We start from the raw sequence: 25,493 nt of genomic DNA, 5'->3' as shown, positions 1-25,493 counted from the left end.
TGGGATGCAGCCCTAGTGATTACCAGTGGCTGAAATTAATTCAAGCATTCCATCCATCACTGTTTTGTATACAGTCACATTACCAAACAACATTCCTTTCAAGCCACTCCTCTTGGCATTGCCAGTGCTTGTTCACGATACAGTCAAGAACCACTATCTCTCTGGCAGTCCCTTGACGGAGGTTTATTCTGTCTCATCCTCCTTTCTCTTCCACGCATGTACTTTAAAATGTCACTTTTCTCCCTGTGTGACTCAATCTTAGCCGTTATGAGGCCACCGGTACTGTACTGCGTTGAAAAGCATGTCAGATCCTCCATCGGATCGAATTGCAGGTAGCATCCACACCTCTTAGGACGACTACTCCATAGACTGCCTTGAACGGGGCTTGGGCCCCTTCCAGCTTCAATATTAAGTGGTGGTTCCTCGTTTTTCCAACATTTAGGAACACACCTCGACAATCTCCTACAATGTGTCTGGGCCTCCAAGGACCTCTTTCTCACTGGGCAGGCCAGGAGCTCTGTGGGCCGTGCATGTTTTAGGCACCATCTTGGTTACCCGCTCTTCTACCATTGGAGGGTGGTTCCTTCACAAATTACTCCACATTGCTGAGGCCTCCTGCGTTCTCGGTGATACCGGTCTTCTTTCTTTCGTTCACCACCAGAAAGACTCAATCATTGTGAGAAATTGGCCTGGCATATGCTGTCCACTAGTTATAGGGGACACCTTGCACCAGTCCAATTCGACTCTTAAGGTGATAGGTTAAAAGACAACCTTTAAAGAAAGCTATCCTAGTGGTAGCTGTGGAGAGCAGCCTTCAGGCTAAGTCTTGAAGGAGTGTTAAGCTTATTGTTTTACCATGGATAACCTCTTGAATGACCAAATGAAAAAGTAGTCCACACAGGTATATATTAAAAATATATGTATTTATACTAAGAACAAATCCCACTAGTCTCTTGTGAGGCTGGAGGTAAAGATACAATTCAATAAAGCATTTAAACAACAATTAATAGCACTGGAATCACAGGGCCCCAGGGGGGGGCCAAACCATATATTAAAAAAGTGGTATAAGAACCACGACAGTTCTGCAGACAGTGCCTAGGGCACTTAGGGTCACTGGCCCCTTACGAAACCACCCAAGGTAGTGAGGAAGGGGACCCACGGGAGACGGGTGCAGTGTTTAAACTACAGTCGGGATCTCTATTAAACCCTATGGGAAATGTTGCGGTTGGAAATTACAAGAATCTGGACACTTCTAGCAGGAGGTCGAGTTCAGGAGCTTAGAGTTAAGCTTTTGGAGGGCCCACACCCACGACAGTACCGAGGTACCACTGTTACCTGCCCCAGGGAAGCCGGGTGCATAGGTCGTTTTCGATGTCGGGTCGCGATCTTGTTTTCAATAGAAAAAGGTGAAGAACTGCTGCCGGCGTGAAGCGTTGTCGATGTCGTGCAGATTGAAGATGTAGATCTTGAAGGAAAGGACCTGAAAGCAGAGGGGACAGAGTCTGGGGCACTAGCCAGTGACCAGGGAGCTCAGGAGAAAGAGCCCTTCAATGTCGGGTGTTTTCAGGTTGAAGACGGCTAGCTTGGATCAGCAGCCACGGGGTCCAGGAGGCTTCAAGGAAGGCCAGCTTCTGGAGGGCGACTGTCCCACGAAGGATGAAGGCAGCTGCGGTGTTAGTGTCTGGATTGGATCCACTAAGCCTTGACAACCGTAACCCAAGCAAGGATCACAAAACAGCTACGGTGCAGACCCACGAGGTCTGAGCGAGGTCTCCAGCGAGGAGACTGTAGAGCATGCCTGGAGAAACCAGAGGAGCCCTTTAAAGTAAAGATTGACCTCCGCTAGGGCCCACCAGTCGAGCGACAAGGGACCACGGGAGGCAGCAATTTGGAGTGCGTAAAGATGAGCCCACGGGTCGCCGGAGCGGGCTGGAGCGTCGTCCTTTGGCACAAGTAATGCTGAGAGGTTGGCTCAATGATGGGCCAAAGGACAACTTCCCCGCTGGTCGGGGTCGTGTGCTGTGCAAGAGGTGGCCGGTGTCCTGGGGTATTGGGGATCTCGGCACCCACAGGGTCCACGGTGCTGAGCTTTGCTGTGCACACTCACTGGCCTCTAGGATGCTTGGAAATCCACCTCAGGGTAGGCAGAAGTCTTCGATGTCCGTAGGAGCAGCGGAGTTCCAACTGGGTCACTTGCAGAGTTTCAGGTGCCTGCCAAGCAGGGGGGTAACTTCTTTACCCCAAGGGAGATTTCTTCATTCAGCTGTGCGGCAGCTCGTCAAAGGTTCAAGTCTTTGAAGTCCAAGATTAATCTGAGGCTCTTGGGACCCTGCACCCACCTTTATCCAGATATTAGGGGAGTGTCTGAATCAGAGCCCACCAATGAGAGTTCAGGCGGGAAAGGGTGGCTACACCCTCTCCTCTTTGTGTGTTTTCCCGTCTGGGCAGGGGACAGGATGCCCCTGAACCGGTTTGAGGCGGTGTATGCAGAAGTAGGCACTGGAGAAGCCTACATGCAAGTTTGAAAGACATCCTATGGTGCACCCACCCAGTTCCAATCCACATAGTCTGTCTGGGAACACCTCCCTGCAACAAGATCCCTATTGTCCAGCTGCCGTGGCTGGAGTTCTGCCCAGCAACAGGCAGCCAGAGTCGTGTGGGTGGCGGGTAGCATCCATTTTGTACTACTTGTGCACTTTTAAATTGGTGTCTAAAATCTGCTGCTTTTACCATATCATCCCTCTAGCAATAATGCGGTTAAGAGTATATGGTATGGCTGCACTACAAACAACCCAGCAATAGTTTTAACGAAGGTTGCAGAGGGGCCCTACTCAGGTAGGGGTTCCCCCTCACATATATCTCAGCACCCTGCCTTGTAGGATTAGCAAGGCCTGCCTTAGGGGTGACCTATGAGGATATATGTGTTGTATTTAAGTGGGATACAGGATACCTATATCCCTGTAAGGGGTGCAAGCACCACCTTACCCAGACTACAGTAGTGGTCTGGTGGTGTCAGTTTGTATGGCTGTCCCAGGGGTGGCACAATGAGTGCTGCAGCCCCTGGTAGGCCTCTGAGGGACCCATGCCCTGGGTACCTAGGGTACCATCTACAAGGGGCTAATAGGGTGTCCTCAGTATCCAATTGGTTTGTACCTAGGATACTCACATTAGTTTAGAGAGGAAGCAGATAGGCTGGGGTCCTGGATAGCAGGGCCACAGCCTGGCTAGAGTCAGAAAACAGTCAAAACATCAGCAAAAAGTTGGGGGCAACTATGCAGTCGATGCCACTCTCCTACAATCATGGTTAAAAAAGAACCAATCACAGTGCTCCTGGCACTAAAGTATGGGAGCCACATATGGAGCTCGCAGCTGGAGGCGTCCATTCCATACACCACCCTACCTTCGTCCAGTTTAGCCTTGTCTAAAGAGAAATGTTTCTAGCAGTGATTCTAAATGCCATATATATAAGTAACTTCTTCCTAAAGATCTGAACCATGACTGACATATACAGATATTACCAATTTTTATTTTAGAGTATTTTGTGGACAGCTGTCAGGCACTGTTGGCTAATAGATTGGCAATGAGGTGTTTTTAATGTAGATTTCATGTAATGGGTTTTGCAAAACGACTTTTTTTCCAGATGAAGAAGTTGTTAATTTCTCCGCAAAGAGTATTCCAGCAATCCAATTTGGCTAATATATACTTCTATATACTTCTGATTGAAATTCCGGACAGAATACTTTTTTGGGGGATATTTTAAAGCACCTGGGATTGCTTTATTAGTTTGTGACCCTGTGTACAACATGGAGTCTGTGCCTACTCCCAGGCTTTTGAATTATTTTTTTTAGACATCTCAACCTTGTCAAAATTTCTGAGGGTTGCCAATAAAATGGCACAATGTAAGTGTTAAGCAGGATGCCAGAATCTGTTTTCTGCACATCGTTGGTGATGGTCTTTGCAATGATCTCTGTATGGTAAGATTATTGGCTGTACTTAATGGACCTTGTCTCACCCCCTTTCAGAGCGCTATTTTCCTGTTCTTCGCTGGGAGAATAGAAGAGATAAAAGGCAACATTGATGAGGTGAGAGCTCTTCCCAAAAATAAATAAACTACGAGCTCCTGAAGGCTGGAATGGATACAGTCCACGCACTCTTGCATGCTCACGATTCATCTTGTTCATGTGGTTTGGTGTCTTTATAAGTAACGCTTGTTCTCTTTCTTCCTTCTTCCTTTCTGGTTCATACCTACTTTTTCATTGGTAGCTGTTGCTGGAACACTTTCTTGTAATATTGCAGTATATTTAAGTATATTTTATTGCAGCATATTTGATTTCTACTAAAATGTCCCCAAATTATGAGGGACACAATAGACCTGCTTCAAATAGGGTCTCAGAGGTTTTGTGGATTTATTATGAACATATAATCTTGTTAGATTATATTCATTCTGTTTGTTTTTGGTTAATCCTAGTTTTCTTCCTCTGTGCCTTCTCTGGACTAATCTAGCCTTATTTCCTTTTATTGTATGTGATTTAATGTCGGTTGATTCTGGCTTTTGTTCACTGGGCTTTCTCTCTAGCTTTATCTTGGCATTCTTTTTGTTTTAGTGTTGCTTTCGGACTCTGTTGTCTTTATGATATTTCTCAGGCTTAACAATGACAATCTCTGTCTCACACTAGGCCATTGCTCTCTTTGAGGAAGGATGTGCTGCCCAGCAGGCATGGAAGCAGTTTCACCACATGTGCTACTGGGAACTGATGTGGTGCTTTGCATATAAGGGGATGTGGAAAATGGCCTACTTTTATGCAGACCTTCTGAGCAAGGAGAGCCGCTGGTCCAAGGTAAAGGCTTGTCAGGGTGGACTGAGCAGCAGTTAGCGGGCCAGGAGTGTGAAAGACAGATTTGGGGGTGGCGGCCTCTGCAGCATGTAGCGCAGTTGTTAAAGCAAATGGGGTGACCCCGTATCCCCCAGAACCTGGGAAGTCAATTGGTATAAGAAACAATTGGTTCTGTAGGGTATTTCACTCTAATACACTTAGTTCGTTATTTAATTTGGGCTCACCACCTCTTTGGCACTTTAATTTTTTTTTTTATAAATAGATGACTCCACCAATGTAAGTATATAACGAGTCAATGACCCCAGAAACCAGTAAAGAATCAGGAGGTATATTAATATTCATATACCATGAGTGCTTACACTAGCCCACGGGGCCTTTGGTTTCAATATACGAAGAGTGCACAAGCAACAAGTGGGTACAAAATATACAGTGGGTGCAGAGTGTCACAAATACAAACATTTAAACATTACATATGTTACACAACAGTACAAAACAAGAAATTAAATGATGGGGTCCAGGGTTAGTTCAAATAGATTCAAGCTTATGTCCTTATTGCTAGGATGTGTGATATGCTTGATCGCAATATGGAGTACCTGTAGTAATCGTCAACGTTTTGACCCTATTAAGTTTTGGGCTCATATCTAGCATCACCACGGGTCTTCATCAGGACAAAAGAAAATGAATATATGTCCGTAAGTAAATGGCATCTGGTTATAATCCAGTGTAAATCATAAGTGTGGCCTCTCTGGAATGGGGGCCCTACGATAAGTTACCTGGGCACCAAGTTGGTTGTCCAGATTTGGATATGTGGCAGGGCACCTTGTAGCCCATTCACATGAGGTTTGGTAAAATATCCCAAACCCCCCGATATCCAGATAGGATTCTCATAAAAGTTAGAGGACGAAGACCGTATGTGCCTCTCTGCAGCTAATGCATGCTTCGTCATCTGGATATTTGTGCTGGTTGTTGATGAGTAGAGCGCTTGGTGCAAGGAGGTGGTCACTGTTTTTGGAGACCGCTGTACCCAGCATGATTACTTGCCATACATGCTTGTCACTGTGGTGCTGTTGAGTGTTTTGGACTCCATAGACTTTGCTTACAGAGTGTCCGGAGTTACTGCAGCGTTTCTGCCTTGCTTAATTGTGTTACTGGTTAACAGCTCTAGCAATGCTTTCCTCTTTTCCCTCCTCAGGCAATGTACGTTTATATGAAGGCCGCCTTCCTGAGCATGCTGCCCCTTGAGGAAACCCGCCCCTTTGGGGAGCAGGAAGTGGAGCTCTTCAGGTACTGTGGCGACAATGTGCTAAAAATCTCCTGCCACTACCAAATTCAACAAGTGTTGCTATCAGGGAAGACCATGTGATTACTGTTTAGGGAGCAGTTTGCTCACTCCATTCGGTGTTTCACAAAAAACTGTACGAACTAAATGGCAGATTTACAAGAAACTGATGCATCTGTAGAGATGTGTCAGTTTCCCAGCGCCAACTTGCGATACCATTGCGCCACCATGGATGCCGCGTATTTACAATATGGTGTACCATGGCGCAAGAATTGACAAATGCGTCAGAAATTCTGATGCATCTGTTGGCCCAAACGTTACGCATTGCTGGAATTGTGTCGCAAGCACGATGCAACTCCAGCAATGCATGTTGAGGCCAATACTTATTGTACTTTATCACTCCTTACGCCTGCTTCAAGCAGGCATAAGGTTTTGATGCAGTGGCGTCCTAGAAGAGGTGCAGTGAAATTTTGTAGATTTCACTGTGTCACTTTTATGAGGCTTTCCTGCATTGGAACGCCCACCCTGCATACATTATACCTGACACAGGTATAATGTGATGCAGAGCTTTACAACTTGACGCATCTCCCTTGATGCGTCACGTTGTAAATTGGCCGCATTGGTTATGCCGCCGTTGCATCACAAAAGCTAAGCAACTGCGGCACAAAAGTGTTGCTGGGGGCTTGTAAATCAGCCGCTAAGCGTCCAGCTGTGCCAACTCCCCTTAGTCCATGCCCTCACTTCAAGCACTGGCATCCACTCACATCCCTCTCAGTACATATCAACACTGGCAACGGCAACCTCTTCATTCCAGCACTGGTGCAAACACTTAGTTCTGGAAGTGCACCCCAATCCTGACCTGCTACATGCTTTCACAAGTTAGTAGCGGGGTAGCATGCTGCTTTATCAGAAAAGGTCAGTTCCGCTGCACTAACACGTCCTCTCCTCAATGTTTAGACTTGTGCCATCTCTGAAGCAGAGGATTGCCGGGAAGTCACCTCCGACAGAGAAGTTTGCCATCCGGAAAGCAAGACGATACAAGGACAGCCACCCAGTGCGGCTCCCGGTGCCGGCTCTGGTAAGAGGTTATTTTTGGGTGATTGCGCCCAGTGGTACAAGTGGCACTTCCTTCCCTGGGATGTTAATGGTGCATGGACTCTTTTACTCCACAGGAGATGATGTACATGTGGAATGGCTTCACTGTGCTGGGGAAGCAGGCAAAGCTGGTGGAGGAGACACTGGAGACGCTCTGCCAGACAGAGCGTGCGCTACAGGGCTCTCCAGGTAAGTGTAAAAATGTGAACGTGTGGAACGGTTTCAGTATGCTGCGGAAACAGCTGAGGCCAATGGAGGACATGTGGCGCCATACTGAGCAGACTGTGCGAGATGTGCGTAGTGACGCGGTTCCTATCGCGCGGCCATCATAGAATGTTGCCAGAGCTTGTGGTGTGCTGTGTGTGTGCTGGTTATACCTTCGAGGTTGCTTCCACTGCAGGGTATCTCCATCTGCTGACACAGTCTCTTCACGAATACACTCAGCTCAACATTACAATGATAAATGCCTTTGTTACACTGGCGACAAGGATGGGATATGAATTCACATGGTTAAAACACAATGGATTAGCAGTGGGCCCTTCCGAACAACTCAAATTTGTTTGATTGCCTTCAAGCTTTGACTTGGCCGATTAGAGCCACACCGCTCTAGAAACACCCTTTTATCTACTTAGAGGAAGACAAATGTGTTGTGTGTTATGTCTAATATTGATACATATGTGAAATGAGCGATTTCACATGTTCCAAAGTGAGTTCGATAGGAGACAGAAAGTTGAAAATTACATAATTAAACGTTTCTTGAAAAGCAAACCATACTGTGGCCACCATTAACGTTGAATCAAATGTAATATATATGTTAGATGTCTTGTCAGAGTAAGGAGAGAGCATGTAGCCTTACGGCTAGAGCGGTTGACTTTGAACCTGGAGAACCCCCATGCCTAACAAAATGTGTCCATCTGTAACGAAACTGGTGCTTATGTAAAGCGCTCTGATACTCGATTTCTCGGGTCTAGTTCGCGCTATATAAAACCCTATTAAAAAAAAAAGGAATCCTTGTAGGAGTTAAAATAGTGAATCCAAGTTTAATGATGCAGGCAGGGTAAGAAAACAGGGGGGAATGCTATATGAACCGAAGAAGGGAAGGGGTGGACTTTAAACAGAGTATGTAGCATACCAATTATTTATTGAGCACAAGGACACAAGATGGAAGTTGCAGTCATATGGTTGGTAATGGTGAATTTGCCAACAGGAAACATTACTATACCAATTTTTCTAAACCACATGCAAATGTCGCACAGGGAAAATGCAGTTCAAAGAACACTGATACAAAAGTGCCACAACCTGAGGCAGCTGATATCGGCTCCAAGGTTACACGTTTAGGTCGACGAATTAATTCACCCACAGGTCTAAATGATTTTGTGTTAAACTGGTTTATTGTTATTTGTAAGGAAGTGTGTGGTGATGTTGTTCGTGCCGCGCACACATCATAGAATGTTGAAGTGCTAGCCATTCTCAGTAAATATTGGTCATGCATAGGCGCAAGAGCCAGTTGCTACCACACCGTTGTTTCACGAATACGCTAAGTTCAAGATTACTACGAGAATCTTCTTTGTTACATTGCCCAGCTAAAACAGTGAGCTATGCCTTTACACAAGCCCCCATAGTTATCCTCTTAGAGGGACCATATTGTGTGGACTAGACTTTATTGGCCAGATGCACTGAGGCTAAATTCAAGCACCTCGGCTTGCTCCAAAACAAGCCCCATGCTCCCATCCATTTGCAGAGTTTTGGGGTGCCTTCCAAACTTTCTGGATATACGTTTGATGGCTGTGCAAGAAAGCAAGCATGGACTTTGGTTTTGTTACAACTGGACCACAATATATGCAAAACCTGGATATTTGAATTAACCCTGCTTGAAAATGAAAAGCTATAAAATTGCAATATTTTTTTTACTGGCTCCAGTTAGACCACATGCACCGTCTGCCCCTGCATTTGGAGGCAGACGGGCATGAAACTGTGATTGGGTTTCATTATGTAGGTTTGACTACTAATGAAGTCAACTCCTGTCTCATTATTGTGTGCAAAACAGTGCACCAGAGTCCATAGTCAGCTCAAAAAGAAAGAAAATGTCTCTAAAGCACCGTCCTTCTGATAATAGTGGCATGTAATCTGTCAATCTGCAGAATCGAAAAAAATAGTTTAAAATAGCCCAAATCATGCACCATTGCAACTAATGCGGCTGCTGTGTGTGACTTCCTCAACAAGTCTATCTATGTTTACAGAAATGGAAAGAAATTCACTGCATTTAGCCAATAAAGGTCATTGGAAACCCCTTTAACTCCAATTGAACTTCTATCATTATGGACTGCATTGTGCCTTCGGGGAGGCGAAGAAAGATGTCTCTTCCCAGGGCTGTTTGGACATGTGATGCGGTCTGTGGACCACTGTGGGTGGGACTGAAGTTATATGCAGGGTCACTGGAATTATGCATCAGGAAAGCACAAATGTATGCAGCAGGGTTGACTAAATTATGCAGAAAGAAAAGGCAAAGTATGCAGCATGATGCGGCTCATTTTTTGATAGTATTACTTAATTATTTTGTCATTTTTACGCAAGGTAACACAGTCTTGGCAAAGATTTCACTTCATTAGTACTAGTTTAACAACCAAATACAGAAATAAGAAACTGAAAAATGACCAGTTAATCTTTGCAAAGAGACTTTCACTGTGCGTGAACACATGTTGCAACGTTTTTGTGAACTTATCCAGTATTGGGGTATCTTTCATAGATTCACATGCTTAGAATCATCCCCGCCGACGAGGGGGGAGTCTCACGGTACAATAAAATATATACATAATAATCATAAAAAACATTACACAATAGGCTACTATGGACAGCAAAGTCACTACATTAGCCTATCTTAGTCCTTTTGTAAAAAGAACCAAATTTGGAACACAGCCAATCAGGCTGCAGCACCCTCTTAGAACTTTCCACAGAGAGGAAAACCCTCAGAATTTCTACCGCACGTCGTGTGACAGGGAGTCTCCCTGAGCTCTGCTCAGTTTTCTTCACCTTTGGTTGAACTTTGTGAGTAGCTATGTCTGATTCTTCTAAGAAAAGCTTGTTTTTGCCTTGTTCTTCATGTGGGAAGAAGAGACTACATTTTGAAGATCCCCACAAGGAATGTATTTACTGTCTTTACCCAGCTCACAAGGTTAAAGACTGCACGATTTGTAGAATCTTCCCTGCCAAGACTTTGAAAGACAGAGAAGGAAGATTGCTGGTTTGGCTGGAGAAGTTGAAGGCTACATCTGATGTCGCTTCAGGAGATGATGGCAGAGTTAGTCCTCAGGTGTCCACCCCTCTAACTAAGAAGAGGGATAGATCTGATAATCCCCCTGAGTGACAGAGTAAGACCTTGAAGAAGCCTCACTCTGAGACTGGTCACTCTTCCTCTAGAAGAGGGAAGCTTTCATTCTCTTCAGAGGTGAAATCTGGTGAAAAAGGAAAGATTTCAGTGAAAACTGCCTCAAAACATCAGGATCCCGTCGACGTCGAAAAAAGCACCGTCGGCGACAATCTCCTCAGACGGTGAGTGCTTCCTCTTCGTCAACGAAGAACATCCCGTCGTCGACAATCGCTCCGTCGACGATGATATCATTACCTGCTTCATCGCCGTCGACGATACCAACGATGACGACTAGTCATTTCTCGTCGACGCCTACCTCGTCGTCGATGGGACACCCGCCATCAACTCTTCCGCCGTCGATGACGGTTCAACTCCCGTCGACGGGTCCACTGTCGACGACGATACAAATCCCGTCTGAGTCCACCGTCGATTACAGCAGCGGCTTCGACGACAACAACATCGTCGTCGACTGGTACTGACTCACCGTCTATGTACATCTCGTCGACGCTGAAGTGTAAAAGGCCTGCATTTTCACATATTACACCAGTTTTGACATCAAAATTATCGTCGACGTTCCCATCTTCAAGAAACTATTATCAGGACGTTTCTCATATTTCACCCTTGCCTCCTAGTCACTATCTTGAGGAGTCAGATGATGATAGACTTTTTAGCCCAGCACGCAACCCTTCTAAACTCCGGATTAAATATCAGGATGAAGATAATGAGGAAGAGTACTATGAGCCTTGTGAGTCTCTACAAGGTCCTCAAGAGACTGCATTTCAGCAGGAACCTATGGTGCAAATGCCTATTGCCTTAATGCAAGATCTGACGGCTATGTTGAGGGATTATAATGCATGTTTTCCATCAGCAGCGCCTTTTCCAACACAACCTACTACGCCTCCTGTTTTGCAGATCGCAGGTTCTTCTGCCCCTATTAATGAACCTCAGGATGTTTTACCTGCACAACGTTTAGTCCAGGATGATGATGATGTCGAATCCGATACTGTTGCAGAGGATGGGAAATTACCAAATTCGCTCACGACTGTGGATGAATGGGATGAATACTTGATTCCTACGCCATCTTCACCAGTTCCTCAGGCAGTAGATTCCCCTCCTGCAATATTGGAGGTTTTCATGCAATAATGGAGAGTGCGGCAACCCTATTTCATCTTCCTGTATCTCTGAACCACACAGATTGTTTCCTTTACGATTTTAAAGACCAGAGTAGGGAGTCCGTCCGTTCTATCCCTACAATAGATCATATCTGGGAAGAAGGAGCTAAGATAATGAAAAATCCATTTTCAGTGCCTGCGATTCTTCCTAGAATCGATAAAAAGTACAAAGCACCAGATAATGCTCCTGCTTGCCTGTCTGGACATCCTAGACCAGATTCCGTTATTTCACAGGCTGCTCAACGTAAGTCTCGGAATCCATCCATCCATGTTACAGCACCGCCGGATAAGGATGGGAGGCGCCTTGATAACATTGGTAAGCGATTTACCACCATGGCGGGTGCTTCAGTTCGTGCTACAAACTCCCTGGCGATTCTAAGGAGATATGACCGCAAATTATGGTCGGACATTGCTCCATATCACGATTACTTACCTGATGACAAGAAGCAGGAGGCAAGAAAAATTCTTCTTGAAGGAGAAAGGGCTGCATCCGAAATAATTGATATTTTTATGGACCTAGCCTCCTTGGGCTTTCGTCAACTAGCTGGAGCAGCAGTCCTCAGACGTCAGGGATGGTTGAAATCTACCACCTTTCGCCCTGAGATCCAAACAAAGATTTTGGACATGCCATTCGATGGTGATATGTTATTTGGAAAACACATAGATGAGGCACTGCATGACATAAAAAAAAAAACTGGCACTGCAAGAGCCCTTGGTACCTTACAATATAGGAAGACTCCTTTTCAGGGATCTAGGGGCAGAGGATCGTATTCCTTTCATGGTGGCTATCAAAGATACCAGTACCAAGGCAATCAGGGAAGACATAACTATCAACAGCGGCAACAGCAGCAGTCCTACAGAAACCCTCCGGCCGCCGCTTATAGACAGCAGGATAGAAGACGACAGCCTCAAGGCAGGAATTCTGCTAGAAAACAGTGATGACTTCTTAGCACCTGCAGCAGCTCTGCCACACCTTATTTACGGGATTCCAAATGTATCCCGACATCTCAACCATTGAAAAAGATTGACCACAGACAAGTGGGTCTTGGATATTCTCAAATTTGGGCATACCCTGGAATTTGTCAGTATCCCTCCTCCTCACCCACCTTTAAAGAAACATCCTCCACATCTTGCTCTTCTCAAGAAGGAATCAAAAACCATGCTCTCAAAAGGAGCGATAGAGTGCCTCGCTCTCAGGTGTGTAAAGGGTTTTATTCCAGCTTTTTTCTAATAAAGAAAAAGTCCGGGGAATCGAGACTTATCCTGGATTTAAAAAAGCAGAACAAGTATCTTCAAAAGAAATCCTTTCGCATGGTCACGCTTCAAGAAATCCTTCAGCTTCTGGATCATGCAGATTTCATGACAACATTGGATCTCCAGGATGCATACTTCCACATCCTCATTCACCCTAAACATCGGAAATTCCTTCGTTTCACTGTGGCAGGTGCTCATTTTCAATTCAAAGTCCTCCCCTTCGGTCTAAATTCAGCCCATAGAGTCTTTACGAAATTTCTGGCTCCGGTAGCAGCTCATCTCAACTTCAAGGCATACAACTTTTTCCTTATCTGGAGGACTGGCTAATAAAGGCTCCTTCTTTTCGTCAGGCTTCTCGAGCAATGTCCACATGCCTTCAACTATTTCAATCCCTGGGACTGTCCCTCAACATTCAAAAATCAGTTCTTTGTCCTTCTGAAAGGATTCAATTTCTAGGGGCAGTGTTGGATACTATCCAGGACAAGGCATTCTTGTCCAAAGAAAGACAATCACGTCTCATTTCTCTGGCATCAGAACTCCTAAAAAGAAGGTTCGCTTCTGTGAGACTCATCAAATCATTCCTGGGAATACTATCCTCAGCAATTCTGTTGGTACCTCACACCCGTCTAAGGATGAGGCTGATCCAAGAGGAACTAGACAGCCAATGGCTACAGATCTTGGGGTCATTCGACGACCTAGTGAAATTAACTCCAATTATGCGGGAAGCACTGTTTTGGTGGCTGCGCTCCAAGAATGTCTCAATCGGGCTCACTTTTCTTCCTTCTGTGCTGGAGTTCATTCTCACTACAGATGCCTCCCTAGAAGGGTGGGGTGCACACCTTCAAGATCTTTGCATACGAGGAAAGTGGTCCGCTGCGATGCCAAATATGCATATCAATTTCCTAGAGCTTCGAGCCATTTTCCTGGCATTGCAGTCCTTTCTCCCAAGGCTTCAAGGGTCAACAGTTCTCATCAGAACCGGCAACACCACTTGCATGCATTACTTAAACAAGCAAGGAGATACCCGTTCACACATACTGTCTCAAGAAGCTCTAAGCATTTGGGAATGGCTGCTTCCTCACAACATCACGATAAAGGTGGAACATTTGCCGGGAATTCACAAAACTCTAGCGGACACTCTGAGCAGGACTTCGAAGTCCTGTCACGAACGGAAGTTGGATCAATCAGTGGTGGAATACATATTTCGGATGTGGGGCAAACCAAATCTAGATCTCTTTGCCTCCAAAAACAATTGAAGTGCCCATTCTTTGCCAGTTGGGAACCAGAGAAGGGCTCGTGGGGGAACGCCTTCATGATGAGATGGACAGTGATCTTTGCTTATGCATTTCCCCCCTTTCGATAGCTCCCAAGTCTTCTGCGCAAGCTCAAAATGGAACCATGTTGCATGATCCTCACTGCTCCGCGGTGGCCACGTCAGCATTGGTTTACGGAGCTTCTCCTACTGTCCAAACGCAGACCATACCGCCTTCCTGCAGTTCCGACCCTGTTATAAATGAGCAAGGCCAGATTCTTCATCCTCGTCCAGTCCAATTGCATCTTCATGCATGGTTTCTGGATTCACAGAATTCAAGGAGATAGATTTACCTCAGGATTGTAGAGATATTCTTGCTAAGGCAAGAGTTCCTTCTAATTTAAAGACTTATGCTTTGAAATGTAAACGATTCTGTTCTTGGTGCAGTGATAGGGATATACATCCTTTACGATGTTCTCCAGATAAAGTTCTGCCTTATCTTCTTTCGTTATCTAAGTCTGGCCTAAGGTTTACGTCTGTTAAGCTACATTTAGCGGCCATATCGACCTACAGAAGTTCTGCAGGAGCTGCATCCCTTTGCTCTAATCGCTTGATCAAACAATTTATAAAGGGGCTTTTCAGAACTTTTCCACCCGTCAGAGCTCCTCCTCCAGAATGGAGGCTTAATCTGGTGTTACAACAGCTCATGAAGCATCCATTTGAGTCTCTTCACAAAGCTGACCTCAAGTACCTCTCTTGGAAAACGGCACTTTCAGTGGCACTCACCTCTGCTCGGAGAGTTAGTGAAATCCAGGCTTTCCCTATCAAACAACCTTATTTGAAATTCACCAATGATTATGTCCTCCTCAGAACTAATCCAACGTTTATTCCGCAGGTTCCCTCTACATTCCATCTTAATGAGCCTGTTATACTGCGTTCTTTTTTTCCCAATCCGTCTTCCTCTGCTGAAAAGACTTTGCATACCTTGGATGTTAAAAGGTGTCTGAAATTCTATATTTCACGTACTGTGTCCATCGGAAAGTCTGATCAATTGTTTGTTTCTTATGGTGGTCAAAAGCCAGGAACAGCTGTTACGAAATCCACCATTGCAAGGTGGATTGCATCTACTATCCAATTCTGCTATTCTAAAGCTGGACATCCTTTATCTATGAAACTCAAGGCTCACTCCACAAGGGCAGTGTCCTTATCTACTGCTCTTTTTGCCGGAGTACCTTTGGAGAATATTTGCCGTGCTGCGACCTGGAAAAATGTGCACACTTTTACACGGCATTACTGTCTCGGTCTGGCGACAGAAGCTGAACAGCTGTGGGTCAAGCAGTGTTGCGAAACCTTATTAAATAAGGTAAGCCTCTGTAAGGAGGTGATTTTATCATTACATGTTAACATATACATGGTGTATTGTTTCTTTCTGTTTTTCATACTGTGCTTCTCACATATATATACATATATACGTATGTATATAATGCTTTCCCTTATTTGGGTTAGAATGTTGTATTGCATTTCTGTATTGGTATTACGAGGTATCTATTGTTTTCTTATGATACCCACCATCCGCTATACAGCTAAGGATTTTTTACTGCTAACTATTCTGATTCTAAGCATGTGAATCTACGAAAGATACCCGAATACTGGATAAGAAAACGAGTTACTTACCTGTAACGTCAGTTATCCAGTATTGGTATCTTTCATAGATTCACATGCGACCCACCCTCCTCCCCGGAGAGGCTCACCTTATTGCTATTACATACTTACTGTCACTTGTGCTACGAAAATCTGAGGGTTTGCCTCTCTGTAGAGTGTTCTAAGAGGGTGCTGCAGCCTGATTGACTGTGTTCCACATTTGGTTCTTTTTACAGAAGGACTAAGATAGGCTAATGTAGTGACTTTGCTGTCCATAGTAGCCTATTGTGTAATGTTTTGTATGACTATTATGTATATATTTTATTGTACCGCGAGACTCCCACCTCGTCGGCGGGGATGATTCTTAGCATGTGAATCTATGAAAGATACCAATACTGGATAACTGAAGTTATAGGTAAGTAACTCGTTTTCTTCTGGTTCGTTTGAGCTAGAAACCATTTTTTTTGTTAAAATCTGCAGATGATGGATTATGTGGCAGATGCGGCAAATCCATGATTATGCATAAAAGTCAGCAGCCTCAGAACTGCATAATTTCAGTCACCCTTGTTAAATGACATTTGCTTTTCATGGCTGACTGGAATAGTATAGGTGCGTAGGGTGGAATTATTGATTTGTATAAGTTGTTGCTGGTGAGCAGATGCTATACTGTTGGCAGGTTGGTAAGTTTTAGGTACGTTTTTGCTTGCAAGGTTGGTTTTGCTACTGTTCACACAGATCAGCTCGAAGGATGGAACAGAGTGCGGAGTCGAGGGAGAGTTGTGATATTGTCATGGCAAGTTCGACTAGGTGGTCAAGAGCTGTTGGCCAGGAAGGCCAGAGTTATGACATTGTGCCTATGAATGTGGGGAGATGGGTTTAGGAAGTACATTTGAGAGAACACATTTGGGTTTAGGAGAGGAGGGTGTTGGTTGGTAGATACATATTAAATATATAGTGAAGCTTGTAGATAATTTGTGAGGCAGTTGCCAGGTTGTTTGATGTGACCAGCACCTGTTTCATTAAAGCGGCCTTTTACACAGATATAATGCGGTTCATGGTTCTGCGCTGTCTCGCTCGATTGCTCTACTCGCCCTATCTCCAGCATATGTATTTCTTTGATTATATACACCACAGGGGTAACAAAGGCTCCTACGCCGCAGGGGTTCCCCAACCTACAAGGAACCCCCATTCTGCCCAAGGCCAATGAATATCTGTGAGATATGTTAGAATCATGGGCCCCTGATAACATTCTGCAAGGGGTCTCATCATTTTGCAATACGCCACAGAAACCACAGTCTGCTCCAAGCTGACAGAAGTGCTCCTGGAATTCTAATAATTTCTCTCAAGATCACAGTTTCTCTATTCCCTCACTAATAATTCCTTCCTTGGTTGCGCTAACTTCCTCTGAAAAAGAAAATGGCCTAGTAAAGAAAACTGTAATCTTGGTGCAGTGGTGACATCCAGTGGTCAGTCAAGGTATGACATGGGATTCGTTACTTGAGCGTGCATAAAGAGGTGCTTTGATACACAGAGTAGTAGCTGCTGGTGGCAGATAGACACTAGTACCAGCGTAGAATTGATTCACAGCGGACGATCACAGTACGACTGACTTAAGTGGCGCTTTTGAAGAATGCTTCCATGGGGGATCTCGGCTTCAAAGGAGGGCGGATGTGGGTTTGGGTAGGAGGGGAGGTTGTTAAACGATGGTAACATTTTTATACCGGACTGCTGCGAACGCTAAAAAGTCATCCTCACAGCTGAAAGATCGCGGAGCGCTTTAAGAACAATTCACTTCCAATCTCTTTCTTCTTGACAGCCAACGAATACCTGCACGACGACTGCTGCTCCGTGCTGCTCATGAAAGGTCTGTGCTTGAAACATCTTGGACGCACCACCCAAGCCGAGCAGTGCTTCAACTACATCCACCAGAGGTGAGGCCAGAGCTGGGGGTCAGGAGTGTAAAGCACTAGGCATGTCTCGTGCCCCACGGTCCTATAGACACAAAGGGGCTGTGAGTGAATTATGGACCAGTCAGAGTTTCTCTCCAGGGGTTGGGGGGAGGGCAAGGGGGCAACCTCCAGTGTGCTCTTGGGCACATTAATCAGCCGGGTTTTGATTTTAGTGAAGAGGTTGCTTTGATTCAATTGACTTAAGTTCTCCGTTCGTTTCAACTGGGCCATTTATAACCCATGAACAGGGGAGGCCTCGCTTTCAATTCCCCCTTCTTGTTGCAAGCTGAACATTAACCAGGGTACAAATCATCTTGTGCAGTGATCCACTGAACACCTACTTTTCTCGAGCCCAGTACTGGGATGAATGTTCAATAGGTGGTCGTCTGTACAAAAGACGGCTGACTCCAGGGCACCGCCGCCAGTGGTTACGAAGATGCCATTACGATGGGCCACATAGCACCTATCCGAGACAGTCAAGCTTCCTACACCCTGGATATCAATGGTTCATGATGACTCAGACACGGGTTGCTTCTGTTTGTAAGGCATGGGATATTTTATATGTTTATTTCCCTTTGCTTTTACAGCTTTTGGTTATTGTGCCCTGTTAGGTGTGAAAGGGTATTATAAACTGAGGGCATATTTTATGTTATGCATACAGAGCTGCATTGCATCCAGGCACTGAGTTTTAGACGCGCAGCAAATGTGACAAGATAAATGCAGAATATAAAGACATCTTTATTAATTGCTTAAACTTTTGCGACCTATCAAAAATCGGCTCGCAACCCACAGTTTGTATCTCTGTATCTGCCCCTCAGTGCCCCATTCGGTCCATCTGTCTCTCCGCTCATCACGGTGTCAGCCCATGGGCGCCATGGTTACTTTAATTTAAAGTAAACAAACTAGAAAAGAAGTGATATTGAAACAGACTCGAGTGTTCATTAGAACGAACAGTGGAAGGAGCGAGGGAGGATTTAAGATGTGAAGACTGCCATGAAACTGGATCTGAATGGATAGCATAATAAAGAAGCAGGAAGACTAGTCTGGTTCAGGGCGAGGTTCAAGAGAGGGTGTTTAGATGTTGGTTCCCAAACAACAGTACTAGCAGGTGTTCCGGCACAGTTTTGGACATAGGGTGCAGAAGAAGCTATTCCCAACACTGAAGACCAAATAGGTGTTAAGGAGCCCCAGCTGGGCCAGGACTGGGCACACTCAACGTCTAAGCTGGACACACTGATCCCATCCACCTGCCTGCTCCAGAGTGCTGCTGGGAGCTGTAGTTTGTAAGGCATTAATGGCATTTGTAAAACATTACACGCTGAGTTTCATTCCCATCGCAGGGCTTTATGGGGAGGAGTACAAGATGGAAGTTGTGGGGGGTCTCTTGAAGATTAAGTTGTGTTTCTCTGAGAGAGTGAATATACAATTAAATCTTATTGTACCTCTTTGAGATAGAAAATAGGATAGAAAAGAATTTGGCTGAGCCAGGGAACTCCTAGATTCTTGCCTACAGCCATAATCACCAGATGTGGCGAATTGATCATGGGCGTCTGACCTGCAGGGCAGTTGATGAGCGAAGGAGATTGATGTGGCAAGTGTCTGCTGGAACTTCAAACTGCGCTTCCGGCCTACAGGAAGAAGGGATGTGAGGCCTCTCAGGTCACCCTGAAATCGTATGCAGTTATCTTTTAGTCTTCTAGGTGGACAAAACAAGTCAGTGGGTATTGCTCTCATCAGGCAGGGCAAGCAGGCGGAAAGTAAGTTCAGTGAAGCCTATGTCTGGCTATTAACAGGCAGGCAGGGACGTCTTGGATCAGCCCTGGTTTTCAGCCATGTAAGCCTGCGTTGACCAAGTTCCTGAACTCCGCCCTCTTATGGAGATGGATGTCGAGCAAGCCTCTCTGACGACCAGTGCTGGAGTCTTCTGAGACTTATCTCTATTGCCCTTGGTATTACAACTACTGATCACACTTGGGAATTACCCACAGACTGTGCTCTCAACCTTCCCTACATGCCTAGTAAAGTTGAACGCTTTAAAATAAAACAAACATTGAGTACCTTGGCTTCTGGATAGGATGCCACGTTGCACACTTGAAGATCAAAAATAGCTGCCATTTTCAATGGACTCACTGTGGTGTGTCTGTGATTTTAGTTGGGTCAGAAGCTGCGGTGAGGCTGGGTGGGCAGAGGCATGGATCGATCGAAATTCGAGTATGTGCACACCTTGACAAGAAACCTTTTTTCCTTACTTCCCTCTTGTTGCAGTGAGAAGAAAATAAAATATGACCATTACTTGATCCCCAACGCTCTGCTTGAACTGAGCCTTCTTTACATACAGCAAGGTCGTAGCGAGGAGGCCATTCACAATCTGAGACGGGCCAAGTAAGTTTACCATGTTTTAGGAGGATATTCATTTAGTGCTACATAACACACATGTTTTTCTCTTCTCACGGTACAGGAAATGTGTAGCAAGGTTTTGCAAACCCGCAGAACTGGATACAGCAGCGTTACGAGAAGACTGTGTTGGGGTCTTACGCAACTACATTATTTTCCTAATGGAGGTTATTGAGTAACAGAACGATTGGGCCTGAGCTACTAAAGCAGTATGGGTTGCGACAATTGAGACCTTGAGAAACAGCAGCAGGATACAAGGGCTGTGGTCACATTGGGATGTGGAGGGCAGAGTAGGTGGGCTTTTGAGTTGAAGTTGAGGGTTTTGCAGTTACTATGGAGAGTTGGTGTTTGGATGGAGCCTTTGCTGGATGCCACTGAAAATGAATTCCAATAAACTGGAATCTCGCACAGTGAGCAAGTTGGGTACCTTGTGAAACCTGCAACCAATAGAAGGGGTGATGCAGGTCATAATCTGACTTCCTGTCGAATTAGTAAGACTGTATTCCATACGGTCAAAAGTTAGTTAAAATAGGAGTTTGTGCGTCTTCTTGTACAATTACCTTGTTGGTTTACGCGTTCTTACCGAAGTTCTTTAAATTTACATTTCCAAGTGTTTGTGTTTTTCCAGAAACAACTATAAGAAATACTCGATGGAATCACGGACCCTCTTCCGGATTCATGCAGCCCTTACCAAGTTGAAAGCTGGTGAGCAAGAAGAGACTGTTGCAGAAGAAGGAGACTGCAGCACCGCCCTTTAATGAAGGTTTACATTCCTTCTTCCTCCAAAAGCTTAAAATCCTGTATTCGCCAAACACGTCATCTACCGAAATAACACATCAAAGACCAATCTCAGAACTGGCCTTGCCCAATGTTGGTTTCCAGTGCCTCACTTGTGATGCACCTTTGTGTTTTTCGTATAGTGAGAAAAGCCATACATTTTATGTTGGAGGAAGAAGGCATGGCGAATCTTTGAAGGCCTGGGAAATCATCTCATCCATGTTCTGGAAGAGTGGGCGCCTGCCCCTATTGCAGCATCTATGCGCATGATATCCAGGTTATTAGACTGTCCTAATACCATTGGGTATGCATGGGTTCTCTCAAGTATACCTGTCTTGCACACCTTATATGTTAAGGCCTAAGCATCAAAGACCTATTTTTTTGTGGCTAGCGGACGAGATGCTGTGCGATTAACAGGACTTGTGCACAATGAGAGACTTAGTGTGAAACACACCTGGGCCAGGGTACCCAATGTATCTTGGCTATCTTCGGAATGTATTGAATTCTCTATATAATGTGAAAGTTTACATCTAAAAAAAAATCGTTGAAGAGATGCTAAGGATTAACTTTTTTCCTTAATGGACTAAATTGGGCTAGCACAGAGCCCAATGCACACGTGCATGTCTTTGGTTCTAGTATGATTTGTCCCAAGTGTCTGTAAGGGACTATGACAAAAAAATGTAGATTTGTAATGGAAATCGCAGAAGTCCCTCCATTTCACCATTTCGTGTCTGGATTCCCAGGCCATGGCATTGTCAAAGGCCAAGCAACCCAAGTCAGTTTGGCTCTGTCGCAGTAATTTTCTACACGGCAGAGGCAGCCCTCGTTTTCCAGTGTCTCTAACCCCTCTGAAGGCCTGTGGGCGATTTAACGAGCATGCTTCAGTTCTGTGGGGAAATCGTCAGGCATGTGTTTGTGATCACTGGCAATGTTTCTATTTTACCCGACTTTGGATTAGAAGCATTTTTCAATTTTTTTAATTGTATTTCTTGCCCTAACAGAGAAACGAAAAATTATTTGATAGCTATGTATATTTGGATGTAGTTCTTAAACTTGATGCTCAGTATCCAAATCTCGCAATACCAGTCTTGTCTCCAACTGCAGTGTTCCACAGATATTTTGAAAGTTATTGCATCGTTTTTGTGTTACCATTGGACCCCAACCAGCCGTACATATGATTACTTCTGAAATGAAGCCATACTGTTTAATGCTTCTTATACCATGTTTGCTGAAAAGTGTCATCATCTACATTCCTGCTGTGCTGTAGTCAGTTCCCTACTTAGGATTTTAATGGTCAGCAGGGTTGGACTGTGTCATGAAAGGCTGTGTAGGTTCTTTGGGAACCCCACAATACCACATTGGCTTGTTTCCAAGTTGAGGTGCTACAGTACTGCTAGATGCGGAAAATGCAACCCTCCTTCCCAGGCAGGTCCCTAAAACTCAAATGTAATTTTTAAACATAAATGGCAGGGCTACCTCACCTATAGAACCATCTAGGTTGGCTTTGACACCCCCTTCAGAAGTTTCTCTTTTTCAAGAGCACATTACTTTTTTTATTTAGATATGTTCCTTACTATATATGCTTTTTGTGGCAGATGTTTTTGTTGGCAGTTGCCAAACTCAGGTAGTTTTCCATTTTGTGATCTGCCCTTGGCTCATAAAAAGCCATTAGAGACGTCAGAGAAATTGCATTTAGATTAATTACAGAGAGAAAGGTGCAAAGCAACAGGTTGTATTACCTTGTTAGGAAGCAAGGTGCAGGTTAATGTTGCTCCTTTGCCTCTACTGTATCTGCACACTACACTTCCTGTTTCAAACTCGTGCCTTCACAAATCTGAAGGAAACCGAAAATGATTAGAAAATATTTTTAAGAAATAGTGAGCAATATAACGAGTTTTTGTTGGGCAAACTAGAGAGGAAAAATGTTTTTTAAAGAAGCATATTTCCCCTTGACCAAGGAAACTTTGGCGTGATTATAGGACATGGGAGCTTTGCAGGAAGTTAGAGAAACGTATGCCAAATAAATAAAGCCTGGATCAACAGTTCAATGTCTGGCAAACGTGGGAAATTGGAGTTAGACTTGTGACAAGTCTGTTGTGCAAACGTGTTTGAACCAACTAGATACATTAAACCTGCTGGAAGATCACTCATTTTCCCGAGAAACCCAGGCCAGTCGACCAATTAGCACAAAGCTGTTTGTCGAATTCATTTAGTCTTGTCGAACTTGGCTAGATCTGTGACAGATTTTCAGGATATAAACATACATTCAAATGAAATTAATGTAATCACTCATTTGCACAGGCTCTGGTTATCTTCAAAACAAGACATGGCTCTAGCCCTAAAGGATCTATGTTGGATGAACTAATGTCGACAAATGCAACCATTAATTTTGAGGAAAGCAGAAGGTTTAATAAGACCTGACCCACTTTTGGCACATGAGGTATTTTAACTTTAAGTACTACTGAATTTTTAATACTATGCAGCCGCAGAGCTGGGCCTGTCTCTTGCTAAAATGTTTCACTGTGCGAATAAAAATGGCGGTATAGGTGACTACGGCAAACGCAACCAAACCTCTTCACAATATTTGATAAGAGATATTTTCATTGTGCAGCCAGTGACCACCTCACTAATAGACGCTCTTGCTAGTCACGTCACGGGCCAACAATTTTCATAGCATTCATTTGTGGATGATAAATGCCAAAAAATGAAGGATTTCTAAAACTTCCCAGTCTGCAACTTTACAACTGGAAATTCTGGATGCTGCTATTTTCGACAAACTTTCTCTGTTCTTGGCTAAATTGCCATCCAGGTTGCTTTTGCTTAAATGAAAGATCGTGCCTTTTTCTGATTGTAATTTAAATATAAATTCAAAAACAAGTTTCAGACCATGGTCCAAGGTCTGTAAAAATATTTTAATATATTATCTATATCAATAAGTAAATATAGTTATTATTTCTGTATAAAATAAAATAATTTCTTGTTTTGTGCAATATTATTGCGTCCTTTATTTTATATTTGCAGCGGATAAGAGTGGTGGCATGAGTTGCAATATATTTCATGCACTGCCCTTTGCCTCCGACATACTGCGTGACTGTTGAGCTTCTACTAGTGGAGTAGATGTTCCTTCCAAGGGTGAAATCCTAAAGTGGATCAGATGAAGGGATACGAAAAACTCTTTTAAAATGGGAAGAGGTAAAGTAAGTAATAGGCACATGATTTGAAAATTCCACTGAGTTGCCAATTACTCCCTTGGAGGACTTCAAACCCCACTTCCAGGAGCACACATTCCAAATATGTGTTTTATATAAACAGTGTCACTGGAAATTGTGGTACTACATCAACACACGTTTTCATCATTATTAAGGATTTAGCACACTTGACATATACTACACCATCTTCTGCAGAAGTTACACACTTTAACAAAAGCAATTTGTTTCTAGCTCAAACAAATCAAAAGTTATTTAAAAAAGTACCATGTGTTTGCTGTACAGCGCCAGACCCTCTACAAAGGTCATCCTTAAAAATGTCGACCTCCAATCCATTGACCCTCATCTGAATCTAAGCATCCAGCCTAGCAGATGACCCAACCCCAGCAAGCTGAATGCAAGCATCCTCTGAAGAAACCGTCCCTCTCGTACTGAAATTGTCAGTGCATCACTTGAAGAGGCACATCCTCTGTCTCAAAAATCTGGTCAAATTCCCCTTCTTGACCCCCTGGTTTTTCAAAATCTCAGTCCAGTATCCAAACTACCGGTGTTAGGAAAATGATTGTAAAAGTTGTCTCTATGCAAGTATTGCTCACCTATGTAAAATACCTACATTCTTATCAGTCTAGAATTCTTCTTAAATATAGAATGGAAACAGCTACAATTCTAGATGGCATTCTTAAAACCTTGATTGGCGGTGGCGCTTGTCTCCTCCTGCTAGCTCTATCTATCTATTTCTCTCTCTCTCTCTCTCTCTACTGTATTTGACACTATAGACTATTAAACCCTTCTTGCAAGCTGAAAGGGAACAGGTCACATACTGAAATGGTTCTCTTTTCTGTCTTCAAGATCTCAGTTTATACAAATGGATTCATGTAGGTCCCCTACTTTACTAGTAATGAGTGGCGTGCCCCAAGACAGAGTGGTATGGTACAAAATGGCACAAACATTCATTAGTATGCGGATATCTAAGGCTAAGTGTTATACCCGAAGAAAGGGGCATGAACCTGCATCAGTATGCTCATGATAACCAACTTTACTTGAAATCACAAACTCTTCAAACATAATCTTTAAAGAACTTCCTGGTAAAATTAATAGACTTGATGAACATGTTCTTCCTCAAAGCAAACACCAGCACACAGGGTTTCTTCTCCCTTACTCAAAATAACTCCCCCACAATTTCACCGAGAACACTCTTGGTTTCATATATTCTTTCCTCTAGTCATCACTGGTACGCTCAGCAAAGTCACTTAGCTTTGTGATCAGTAGAAA

The 25,493-nt window shown here is 44.1% G+C and overlaps 1 protein-coding gene across 2 annotated transcripts in view; it reads left to right on the top strand.

The window, feature by feature from the left end:
- Positions 1-24,007, top strand: part of LOC146833028 (tetratricopeptide repeat protein 39A-like) — a 223,920-nt gene extending 199,913 nt beyond the window's left edge. The window contains exons 11-18 of one of the 2 annotated variants that reach the window (XM_085600625.1): positions 4,023-4,082; positions 4,677-4,838; positions 6,028-6,119; positions 7,072-7,192; positions 7,287-7,398; positions 17,712-17,826; positions 20,110-20,226; positions 20,867-24,007. In XM_085600625.1, coding sequence (XP_085456751.1) covers positions 4,023-4,082; positions 4,677-4,838; positions 6,028-6,119; positions 7,072-7,192; positions 7,287-7,398; positions 17,712-17,826; positions 20,110-20,226; positions 20,867-20,996 — 909 coding nt within the window. In that variant the 3' untranslated portion in view covers positions 20,997-24,007. The remainder of the gene's footprint in view (positions 1-4,022; positions 4,083-4,676; positions 4,839-6,027; positions 6,120-7,071; positions 7,193-7,286; positions 7,399-17,711; positions 17,827-20,109; positions 20,227-20,866) is intronic. The other variant, XM_085600622.1, reaches the window with a different exon arrangement.
- Positions 24,008-25,493: the final 1,486 nt, after the last annotated feature.

Source organism: Triturus cristatus, chromosome 4_2, assembly GCF_964204655.1.
Source record: "Triturus cristatus chromosome 4_2, aTriCri1.1, whole genome shotgun sequence".
Classification (NCBI taxonomy): domain Eukaryota; kingdom Metazoa; phylum Chordata; class Amphibia; order Caudata; family Salamandridae; genus Triturus; species Triturus cristatus.
This window is presented reverse-complemented; position numbering and strand designations above follow the sequence as displayed.